This window comes from Elephantulus edwardii, unplaced genomic scaffold, assembly GCF_000299155.1.
Source record: "Elephantulus edwardii isolate Elephantulus edwardi_28Jun2011 unplaced genomic scaffold, EleEdw1.0 scaffold00028, whole genome shotgun sequence".
Classification (NCBI taxonomy): Eukaryota; Metazoa; Chordata; class Mammalia; order Macroscelidea; family Macroscelididae; genus Elephantulus; species Elephantulus edwardii.
In genome coordinates this window covers 975,557-987,532 of record NW_006399778.1, presented here as the reverse complement: position 1 = coordinate 987,532, position 11,976 = coordinate 975,557, and the positions used below count along the sequence as shown (strand labels likewise).

At 41.2% G+C, this 11,976-nt stretch overlaps 1 protein-coding gene and 1 pseudogene across 3 annotated transcripts in view; both read right to left on the bottom strand.

Moving 5' to 3' along the window:
* Positions 1–11,976, bottom strand: part of EYA3 (eyes absent homolog 3 (Drosophila)) — a 96,853-nt gene that overhangs the window by 37,641 nt on the left and 47,236 nt on the right. For 2 of the 3 annotated variants that reach the window (XM_006883446.1, XM_006883448.1), the window contains one exon: positions 6,060–6,197. The exons of the other annotated variant lie outside the window; for it this stretch is intronic. In XM_006883446.1, coding sequence (XP_006883508.1) covers positions 6,060–6,197 — 138 coding nt within the window. The remainder of the gene's footprint in view (positions 1–6,059; positions 6,198–11,976) is intronic. 3 annotated transcript variants of the gene reach the window in all.
* Positions 7,776–8,086, bottom strand: LOC102867376 (annotated as a pseudogene).

Genomic DNA, 11,976 nt, shown 5'->3' with positions numbered 1-11,976 from the left:
AAAAAAAAAAAAAAAGAAGTAAAAATCTTCAAACCTTGAGTTGAAATTATCAATTTAGGAAAATTAGTAAAGAAAATATGTCTTGAGCTCTGGGCTGTTGAAGAATTATTAAAGTAGAAATTGACAACAGTAACCTCTAAACTCCAGATGAGAAGTTTAACCTACTGCTTTCTGCTGCTATAATTGTAAGGTAGGATACTGCCCAGATTAATTCTGAGGAGTGGCTGGTAGACTCAAACCGCTGACTTTTCGGTTAGCAACTCTATGTTATCTACTATACCAACAACATTACGCATGGGTGTTGAGGGGAGAGTAAATCTACGTCAATGGAGGTGAAGCAATATGAGTAGAGATAGTGAGAAATGTGACATAAATCAATAACGTAACTCATTTCATTCAGCTGTAGATATATACGGTTTCTTAGGTGTATGCTCTGCTGAGTATATTTTCGCCTCTTGTTTTCTCACACATGCAGATATACACACAGCCAGATATTTCACAGATCATACTGCATGTTAACAAAAGAAAAGAAATCCAAAACAAAAAATCCCCAAAATGAAATCACCCCATTGAGTTGACTCGACTTCCAGGGACCATGAAATGCAGGTAAGAACACCAAGGTTAAAAAAAAAAAAAGAACACCAAGGTTGTAATCATTAAAGAAGGTAGCTGCCACAACTTTTCTTTCAGGGTGTGGTTGATGGGTTTTGGTTTGTAGCTGAGTACTTAACTCCTATGCCACAGGAGTCCTTGTACATTAATTAGGAAACTTTCAGTTCCAAGTTCAAAATAACAGAAGTAGTAAACAACGAAATGAAAATGGAGATGCTGAAGAATTATATAGAATTTAAACTGTACTTTCTATTGTAACCTGTTACTGGGGAGAGCTGTTAATTCTCCAAATATCAATGGTATGGCCAATTGTTTCTGGACTGTTCCCATTTTAGCCGTGACAAATGCCGTCAAATCACGGAAAACTTTTGACAACCATGATCCATGGAAATTCACCATATATAGTTTTATAGACATGGAAATTGCTTTTGCTAGAAGATTATTGTTACAGAATGGTGAGGGATACAGCTGAATTAAGAGACAATGTCCCAAAGCTGGAGGATTAATCAAAGGGTTTATAGCACATCAAACTTTTACAGTACAAGATTTAGTTTTTACCTACTCTACTCACTTCCTATTTCATCATTCCAACATCCTTACTTTCCTCCAATTACACAAAATAAGAAAAATGCGCCCCCCTCCTTGAGAAATTTTGCAATGCTCTCCTCTGCCTGCACTGCAGTAGCTGCCCAGACACTTACCTTCCCAACAACCTCTATCTCCTCAAAGACCCTCTTTGATCCCTCTATTAAAGTTCCTTTCCTACATTTCAATCACATACACACAAAAAATCCATTTGGCTCTTTCAGAGTACCTTTAGAAATTTGTTGGTCCCCCCCCCACCCTGCCCGGTTTGTTTTCTGTATCTCTCTATAGGCTGTAATCATCATGAGGGTTGAATATTGCTCTATTGTTCATCATCCCTAGAATCAAGCACAGTGCCTGGAATATAGGAGGTGACACTCAAGAATTACTATGAGATTCATGCGATGGCTGATGGGTGGGTTCCTAAAACCGTCAGTAAGCAGCCAATTTCTGATATTGACCATGTGAGATTCAACAGAAATTGTGCATATTTTGTTTAAAATTTATTGCCCAAGAGTCATTAATTAACTCATGTATTTATTAACCAAACATTTATGGAATGCTAAGGGTGTGCCAAGGGAGCTCTGGTGGTGCAGTGTCAAGAAGCTGCACTGCAATCCCAAAGGGATGCAGTTCGAAACTACCAGCTGCTACATTGGAGAAAGATGGGCAGTCTTTTCCGTTGCGCTTAACTGCCTCTGAAAACCCGGTGGTGGGTCAGCTATGGGTTGGTTCCGACTTTGTGGTACTCAATAACAACAAGGGTGGGGAGCGCTGGTGGCCTAGTGGCAAGGAGCTGCAACTACAATAGCAGAGGCGCATGGTTCGAATCCACCAGATGCTCTGCCGGGGAAGGAGGGACAATCTCCTCCTGTACCAGTCAGATCTGATTTGACGGTACACTTACACAAAAATAAAAAAATTAAAAAAAACCCAAAAAAACCAAAAAACAACAACAAGGGTATGCCAAGTATTGCTCCATGTGTATGAATTAAATGCATGCATTAAAAAAACCTCCTTCTCTGGAGGAGTTGTTCTTAGGAACTATAGAATTGAGTATGACTCAGGGCAACCCTATGAACAACAGATCTGAATCCTGTCCTAACCTGTGCCATCCTCATCACCTCTGCCTACTCAAGCCCACTGATGTCGTCACTTTGTCAATCCGTCTCATGAGGGTCTTCCTCTCTTTTACTGATCCTCCTTTCTAAACATGTCCTTCTCCAAGAAATCGCCTCTCTTATCAATATGCCTGAAGTATGTCAGACCAAGTTTTGTTTCACAGCCTCATTTAAAGTATCTTGGTCAAAATTCCTCACTATTTGAATGGAAATGTATAGATCAGTAAGAATGGTGATGGACTGTTGTGTTATGTGCTGTTGAGTCACCTGCGACTCATAGAGACCCTGTGTACAACAGCCCTAAACTCTGCCCTACACTGTGCCAATCTCACTATCTCTGACACACCTGCCACCATTACCCCAGTCATTGAATCAATCCATCTCATTAAGGGTCTTCCTCTTCTGCTCTGTTCCTCTACCCTCTCAAGCATGATGTCCCTTTCCAAGGACTGGTCCCTCCTTGCAACATGTCCAAATATGTCAGACAAAACTTCAGAATCCTTGCCTCCACAGAGCAGCCCGGCTTCACCCTCTCCAGGACAAACCTGTTTGTCTTCCTAGCAGTCCATGGTATATTCAATACTCTTTTCCAACACCACAGCTCAAAGGCATCAATTCTCTATCAACCCTAATCACTGTCCACCTCTCCAATGCATAGCAAGTGATTGCAAAGACCACGGCATTTATCAGGCACACCTTAGTCTCCACACTGACATCTTTGCACTTCAGCACTTTAGAGAGGTCTCTAACAGCAGACTTTCCCATCGCATTATGTCTTTTAATTTTCTGGTCACTGGTGCTGAAAGGGCTGACTGTGGATCCAAGCAAACCAAAACTGTTAACAATCTCAATCTCTTCACCATCGATTATGATACTGCCAATTGTCCCAGTGGTGACAATCTTTGTTTTCTTGATATTGAGTCTCAAGCCATACTGAAGACTGCAGTCCCTGACCTTCCACAGCAAAAGGTTGTGGCATCTGCACAATGCAGATTGTTGCTGATTCTTCCTCCAATCCTGATGCCACATTTCTCCTCATAGAGCCCAGCATCCCAGATAACCTGTTCTGCATAAAGATTGAAAAGGTATGGAGACAGAATACAGCCCTGGCGTATACCCTTCCCAATTCTGAACCTTACAGTGTTTCCTTGCTCCGTTCTGACAACTGCCTCCTGGTCCAAGTATAGGTTTCATATAGCACAATCAAGTGTTCTGGGATTCCCATTCTTCTCAGAGTTAGCCACAGTTTGTTATGTTCCACACAGTCAAACGCCTTTGTATAATCAATGAAACACAGATAGACATTCCTCTGGTATTCTCTGCTTTCAGCCAAGATCCATGTAACATTAGCTACAATATCCCTAGTACGACGGCCCTGTCTAAATTCAGCCTGCACTTCTGGTAGTTCTCTGTTGATGTGCTGTTCCAGTCGTTTTTGGATAATCTTCAGGAAAATCTTGCTTGCATGTGATATGGATTAGAGCTGAAGAAATCAGATATAGTTACCATGTGACAACTAGGTACCTTTGTGGCTACTAGGCAGTAAAAAGCTCTTGTCCAGTGCTTTATGCTGTTGCTATGAAACACCCAGTTGGAATTGACTCACAGCTGATCTTCCATTGGGTTTTCAGAGACAGCAAATTGAATGGGAGGAAATGGTTTATCTTTCTCCTGCTGAGCAGCCCATGGATCAAATCTTGAGCTCCTGGGTTGGCAGTACAACTCCTTACCACTAGTCTTTTCAATTACTTGCTATGCATCTGAAAGTTGTTTCTGTTAAGTGCTGTCAAGTCACAGGTGACTCATAGGAACCCTATGAATGAAAGTCCTCAACACTTGCATCACTATCATCTTTTCTCTAGGTTCATAGGGTTTCTGGAAGCAAGCCATTTACGGAAGTGGCCACTCCTGCTTCCAAGCTTGTTTTAACGGGGAGCGCCACAAAACACTGTCTGAACATCTGAAAGTTAGACAATGAATAAAGATGACATTAAGAATTGATGTTTTCAAATTATGGTGTTGGAGGAAAGTACAGAATATCCCACGGACTGCCAAAAGAACAAATAGATCTTGGAGAAAGTACAACCAGGGTGTTCTTTAGAGAATTGCTGTTGACTGCCTTCGAGTCAAGCATGTCTCATAGTGACCTATGAACAATAGGCCTGAAGCCTTTCTATAACTATCAACATTTATCAAAGTTCATAGAGTTTCTGGAGGCATGTTGTTTAGGAAGTAGATGCCATTCCTGTTTCCAATAGTCTTTCATACATTGGGCATGTTGTTAGAAGAGGCTGGGGTCTAGAAAACGGTATCATACTTGGAAAGGATGAGGGTCTGTGTGAAAGAAGATCCTCAACTAGACGGATTTACACAGTGACTGCAACAATAGACCTGAGTATATCAGAGATAGTTAAGGATGGCACAAGATTCAGATCCAGTGTTCGCAGAGTTGTTTGAGTAGTAGTTGACTCGATGGCACTTAACAACAAATAACATAGAAATATCCATAAACCAAAAAACTCCACCCAAACCCACTGCAACGGCCACCTTACAGCGACGCTACAGGACAGAACACAACTGTTTCACAGTGATGCACCTTTCTCTAATCAAGCAGTGGTAGGTCTAAACCACCATCTTTTTGGTTAGCAGATAAATGCTTTAACTATTGTGCCACCAGAGCTTTATTGTGGTGTTGGTGAAGAGTATTATATATAATACAGATTAAAAGTACACACAAATCTGTCTTGGAAGAAGAGCCAGTGAGCTCCTTCTTGCTGTGTGCCATCAAGCCAGAACTGACCCATAGCTGGCCCTCCAGTAGGTATTCAGAGGCAGTAAATTGCATGGGGGAAGAATGTTCATCTTTCTCCCGTGGAGCAGCTGGGGGAACTGAATTCATGTCTTTGAAACTGCAGCTTAGCTTCTTACCACTAGGCCACCAGAGCCTTAGTAACAGTTATTTCAGGTTTCTGCTATCCTATACTCATCCCTCCAACACCCATTCTAGGAGAAATCAGGAAAAAGGAAGCCAATGAAAAGCCAGGTATTCAAACACTAATAACTAATCTGTGCAAGGACAAAGTGTCTGCACTGGAGTGTGGTGTTTAATTCAGACTGCCTTTTAAATTTGTTTTCTTCCCCTCTAAGATTTTTGTCATAGTTCCAGCTTTTAAGAGGAATAACTCAGGAAGGTAGGGATATTTAGAATTCAAGCATTGATGAATTCTAAATATACTTCTCATCACAAAACAGAAAAGACAACTTTTCTGGCAAAAGCAGAGTTCTCACCAAGAAAGGGAAGGAAGAAAAAAAGAGAAAGTACATGGGAGGAAGGAGTAAGGAAACCACAGCAGATATTTCAAAGCAGCACACCCTCACGTACCACTCTGACAATCCAGACTTCACGTAAGAGAAGCCATGTAGTTTTCTGCTCATTTAAAATAGGACTGAGAACAAGACTAGTGCAAAATCGGAGACATTTTTCAGGACAACATGCAAAAAGGCAAGGCTTCAATTCTACCAGGCAGCTCACATTCAAAAAGCTAACTACTTAGGAACCACACTCCCTTGTTCTGGCTTGCAGAAAACAAAGGCATGCATGAATGAAAACCTCAACCCCTTCTGTTTTGGAAGAGGAAGGAGCTCCTGTATTGACCAACATATATGGAGATACAGGTAGGTTTAAGAAAAAAACAAAAACACAACAAAAATTTAAAAACACACACAACCATGCCTATTTACCTTGAATAGGATAAGAATAATGTGCTGGGCTTGGCTGGCTTGTGGTTAACCCTGTAGTGCAGGTAAGAACACTGTGTTGACTTGGAGATGGAGTCTGAATTAAACCACTTTCAGGTTTCATACCTGGCCACAGTGCACCTGAATCAGATAAATTGGACCAATTACAAACAATACACGGGGACTGAAAAGAATGGCTTTATGATTGCAAATATTAATCAGCAGGTTTAAAATTTAAATCTTAAAAAAAATTTGCTTGTAAGAGAAAATGGATCCTCTCATTTGTAATTTATCACAAGCAAATATATGGTCAAAAAAGAATTAGGCGGTTGATGCCACAGAAACAAAACTCTTGGCTAAAACTCCTTTAGTGCTATTTACATAATTTCAGTGGTTGGGGGAAACTGACCAGGCTCCAGAGAAAGACCGACTGACAGTCAACTGGAGCATATGTCATTAAGGTGCCTGATACTCAAGTATAGTGATAAGTCATCTATACAGCACTGCCAAGGTGGGGCGATATTCCACCTTGGTTTAACATTCACTTACCCATTAAGCATTAAAGCACCAAACCTTTCTGAAATAGATGAACTATGTATTTATTGCTTTACCTTTTGAAGTTAACTTTGTTTCCTCCGATTAGAAAAGAAATACCTGCTTATTTTTAGAAATTAAAGATATTACAGAAGTATGGGACTAAGAAAAATTTAAACATTGTATAACCCCATCATCTAAACTTAACAGCCTGGAAAAGAGCCACCACATTTCTTATACACCTTTAACAATTATTTTTAAAAAATAAAAATGTGATGTTATACATACTAACCATACTTTGCTTTTTCCATATATCTGAGAGACATCTTTCAGTTTCAGATGGTAAAAACTTATCCTCTTTTTTTAAAAAAACAAAACAAAAAAACAGCTGCACAGCACTCAATGATTTACTTATTTACTGCTTCTGAGTTGGCTCTGGCCCATTCAATTTCTTTGCTATAAATCTTAGACCAATCTCCCGATCTTTCCCCTAAAGAACAACTGTGAATTTGAGCTATTGGATATTCAAGGCCTTGTGGTTAGTAGTGCAACATTCTACAGACTATCCCATGATAGCTCCCCCTCCAATGATTAGTTCAAGAAATTATGTTACATACAGTCTCTTAAAGGCAGACCTCATGGATGTGTTTTAATTTCTATCACAACGCTTCTGAGCAACAAGCTTTCTTTTTTTTTCTTTTGTGACAAGCTTTCCAAAATATCCTTTCTTGCCTTTGTAAGCAGAGAGGAAATAGCCAATACAGCTTTAAGTTTTATGCTGCTCCAAACTCTTATTGCTAGACATCACGGTTTTCAGAATTACTATTATACAGGTAAATAATGTACTCTATTATAGATACCACAGAGATACTCCCAGAGGCTTTTTTTTTTTTTTAGGTCTCAAGAGATAGACTTTATTAACTGACTGCAACAGGAAAAGTGGAAATTCTAAAAAATATGGACACCATTCCCACCAGCAGCAGGCAGGGTGAGGAAGCACGGTCCAGGAGGCCCAGGATGTTTGTTCCCAGCAGAGGGGTTGGTCCACTCAGTTGAGAGTCCTGAGACGCCTCACCAGGGAAGAAGCATAAAGGCATCAGCCAAGGACCGAAAACTAAGTAGCCATAGGCCAGGCCCAAGGAAAGGTAGAAGGCACCTAGAATATGACCCCCCTTGAGATTGGCATCACCAAGGAGGTGTCATGGGCTGAAGATTCTGTAGATAGGACATCACCATGGCCAAGATGGACAGCATGAAACGACTCATCTGTTTGGTATACTCTGAGTTCTGGGAACGGGTGAGCTGATGAAGGAACAGTAGACCCAAGCACACCACTTTAGCTTGAGCATGAGACCACACATGCTGAAAATCATGCCTAGTAGGTTCATGTAGTCCGGCATCAGGTCATCCAAGGCTGGGTTACACTCATTCGGAGGAGGCTTGCACCTAAGCACTTTGTTTGTCCTTTGTGGGTCCAACATATTGTTCACAGACATAGCTAATCAAAGCTATTATGTGAACATACCTAAAATTAACACTAAATAGAATTCAGTTATATTTGATTTTTAAGTTCTTGTGCCTTTTGTTAATTTTTTCATCTGTGTTCTCTTAATTCTTGACAATCTTCAGTTCTAGCTGTAGTTCCTTCTAAGTTTGCATTAAACTAGGAAACTGTAACAAAGCTTGCTAGAGTGTTGTTGTTTTTGTTATGTGCCGTCAAGTTGTTTGCGACTCATAGCGACCCTATGCACAACAGCCCTAAACCCTGCTCTGTTCTGCGCCAACCGCACTGCCTCTGACACACCCATCCCGATTACCCCAGTCACCAAATCAATCCATCTCACAGAGGGTCTTCCCCTCCTGCGCTGTCCCTCCACCCTCCCAAGCATGATGTCCCTCTCCAAGGACCCGTCCCTCCTGGCAACATGTCCAAAGTATGTCAGACGAAGCCCCAGAATCCTTGCCTCCAAGGAGTAGCTTGGTTTAATCCTCTCCAAGATGAATCTGCTTGTTTTCCTGGAAGTCCATGGTACATTCAGTACTCTTCTCCAGCACCACAGCTCAAAGGCATCAATTCTCTTTCTGCCCTCTCTAGTCATTGTCCAACTCTCTGATGCATAACAAGCGATTGCAAAGACCATGGCCTGTATCAGGCGCACCTTAGTCTCCAGAGAGACACCGTTGCTCTTGAGTACTTTATAGAGGTCCCTAACAGCAGACTTTCCCATTGTGATACGCTTTTTGATTTCCTAACTGCTGGTGCCAAGAATGTTGACTGTGGAGCGAGCAAACTGAAGCTGTGAACAATCTCAATCTCTTCACCATCCATCCTGATGCTGCCAATTGGTCCAGTGGTGAGAATCTTTGCTAGAGTATAGAGTTAAAATGAGACTAAGTTGCTTCTGTGTGAAAGCCCAAGTCTGATGCCTTTATGAACAAAATAATTAACTTTAGTGTATAGCTTCTATGACAGGCTTAGCTATGCAGTATGACAGGCTTAGCTGTGCAAAACTATACTTATAAACTAACCAATCAAACAACTTAATGCTTGGCTGTTCACTGTATTCTGATGTCATGGCTACTGAATCAATGTAGCTGAAATTGAAATTTAGGTCCAAAGAGGGTTTATAAAACACAATAAAGAAATCAATACCAAGGTAAACTGTGGCTTCAAATTCAATAATAACTATTTTAATTTACCCTTACACTGATGATCAATTTAGCTGATGAGTAATAAGAACAACAGAATGATGGGGACTTCATCTTTACCAGAGCACAAAGGCATTGTTAGATGCCACCGAGTCAAGTACAACTCGTAACAATCCTATGAACAAAAAGATCTGAAACCAGTCCTGTCTTATGCCATGCCATCCTCACACTTCCTGACACACAAGAGCCCATGGTAGAAATTATCATCTCAGTCCACCTGGTTGAGTCTCTTCCTCTCCTTCACAGATCCTCCACCCTTCCCAACATCATGTCCCTCTCCAATGAATAGGTCCTCCTAGCAAAATGTCCAATGTATGTGAGGCAAAGCCTTATCATTCTTGCCTCTAAAGAGGGCTCCAGCTGCACCCTCTCTACAACGTATCTATTCGTTTTCCTGGCCATCCATGGAATGTTCAGTGCTCTTCTATAGTACCACAGCTCAAAGGAATAAATTCTTTTATTGACATCCTTATTCACTGTTCAGCTCTCAGATGCATAGATAGTAATTGGAAAGGCCATGGCCTGAATCAGACACATCTTAGTCCTCAAACTGACATCACTACTACTCAATAATTTGGAAAGGTCCATAACTGCAAATTTTCCCAGTGCAATGCGTCTCATTTCCTGACTGCTGGTACCAAGGGTGCTAATTATGGATCCAAGCAAGATGAAGCTGTTGACAGTTTCAATCTCCTCTCCATCAATCATGACACTGCCTATCAGTCCAGTGGTAAGAATCTGTTTTTTTCTTGATATTGAGATGCAATCTATACCGAAGGCTCCATTCCTTGATCTTTCGCAACAAGTGCTTCAAATCCTCCTCGCTTTCAGCAAGCAAGGCTGAGTTACTGGCATAATGCAGGTTACAGATGAATCTCCCTCCAATTCTGATGCCACACTCCTCTTCAGAGTCCAGCTTCTCAGAAAATTTGCTCAGCATATAGATTGAACAGGCATGGAAACAGAATGCATCCCTGATGCATTCCCTTTCCAATTCCAAACCACGCAGTACTCCCCTGCTCCATTCGCATACAGCCTCCTCCAGGCATAGGTTCCTCATGAATATAATCAAGTGCTCTGGGATTCCCATTCTTCTCAATCTCAGCTACAACTTGTCATGATCCACACAGTCAAAAGCCTTGCATAGTCAATAAAGCATAAATAGACTTTCTTCTGGAATTCTTTACTTTCAGCCAGGATCCAGCTAACATCAGCAATGTTATCCCTGGTGCCATGGCCTCTTCTAAATCCCTCTTGAATTTCTGGCAATTCCCTATCTATGTACTGTTCCAGCTGTTTTTGAATGGTCTTCAGCAGTATTTTGCTAGCATGTGATATCAATGACACTGTTCAGTAATTTCCATATTCAGTTGAATCACACTTCTTGGAAATAGGAACAAATACAGACCTCTTCCAATCTGTTGGCCAGAGAGCTGTCCTCCAAATTTCCTGTCATAAACTAGTGAGTGCATCCAAGGCTGCATCTGTTAATTGAAACAAGTCAATTGGTATCCCATCGATTCCTTACGCCTTCTTTTTTTGCCAGTGCCTTCAATACAGCTTCCATTTCCTCTTTCATTACCAATGGCTCCTGTTCATATGGTACTTCCTGAATTTTTTTTTTGGTACCAAGACACCTCAGCGTAATTCAGATATGTCAAAGTTGCTGACATGCAAATTTAAAAACAGTAAAAGGAAATGTGAAAAATTTTAAATGGTCAACAATGAGACATAAGCTGAAGAGTCTTAAATATACCATGGACTGCCAAGAAAACAAATAGGTCTGCCTTAGATAGGGTGAAACCAAGTCTCTCCTTGGAGACTATGATTTTGAAGCTCTATCTCACTTACTTTGGGCACATGACCAGGAGAGATTGGTCCTTGGAGAAGCATATCATGCTAGAAAGGATGGATGGGCACCACAGGAGAGGACCCGGGATGAGATGGATTGATAGTGACTGGGGTAATGGGGTTAGTGTGTCAGAATTAGTGAGACTGGTTCAGGACAGGGAAGGGTTCAGATCTGCTGAACATAGGGTCGCTATAAGTCACAGGTGACTCAACAGCACATAACAACAATAACATACTATGATAGGTTTGGAAGCAGGAATGGCAACATGCCTCTGGAAATTCAATGAACTTTGATAAATGTCAACAGTTGTAGAGGGGCTTCAGGCCTTTTGTTCATAGGGTTAGTATGAGTCGTGCTTGACTTGAAGGCAATCAACAACAACAACAAAGCACAAAGGCATTATGAAAAAAGTAATCAAAGCTTCCTCTCATATAGTTTGGCCATGCTGCTTGGAAAAGATATTCCTCAGAGAAGAACATCATGCTTGGAAAGAGGGAGGTATGGCAAAGGAGAGGAAGACAGACCCTCAACTAAGTGGACTGACACAGTGACTGCAGCAATGGATTTGAGTGTGTCGGATGGAGATTGTGAGGTTGGCACAGGATGGGAGAGGGTTCAGATCTGTCATTCATAGGGTTGCTATGAATTGTACTCGACTTGATGGCGCCTAACAACAAATGCACTTAAGAAGGACACACTACAGACAATGCTTTCCGAATGACTACAGCCCTTTTCTTTTTGAAAAACAGCACAGTTCTACTTTTGATACACACACACACACACACACACACACACACACACACACACACACTCTCTCTCTCTCTC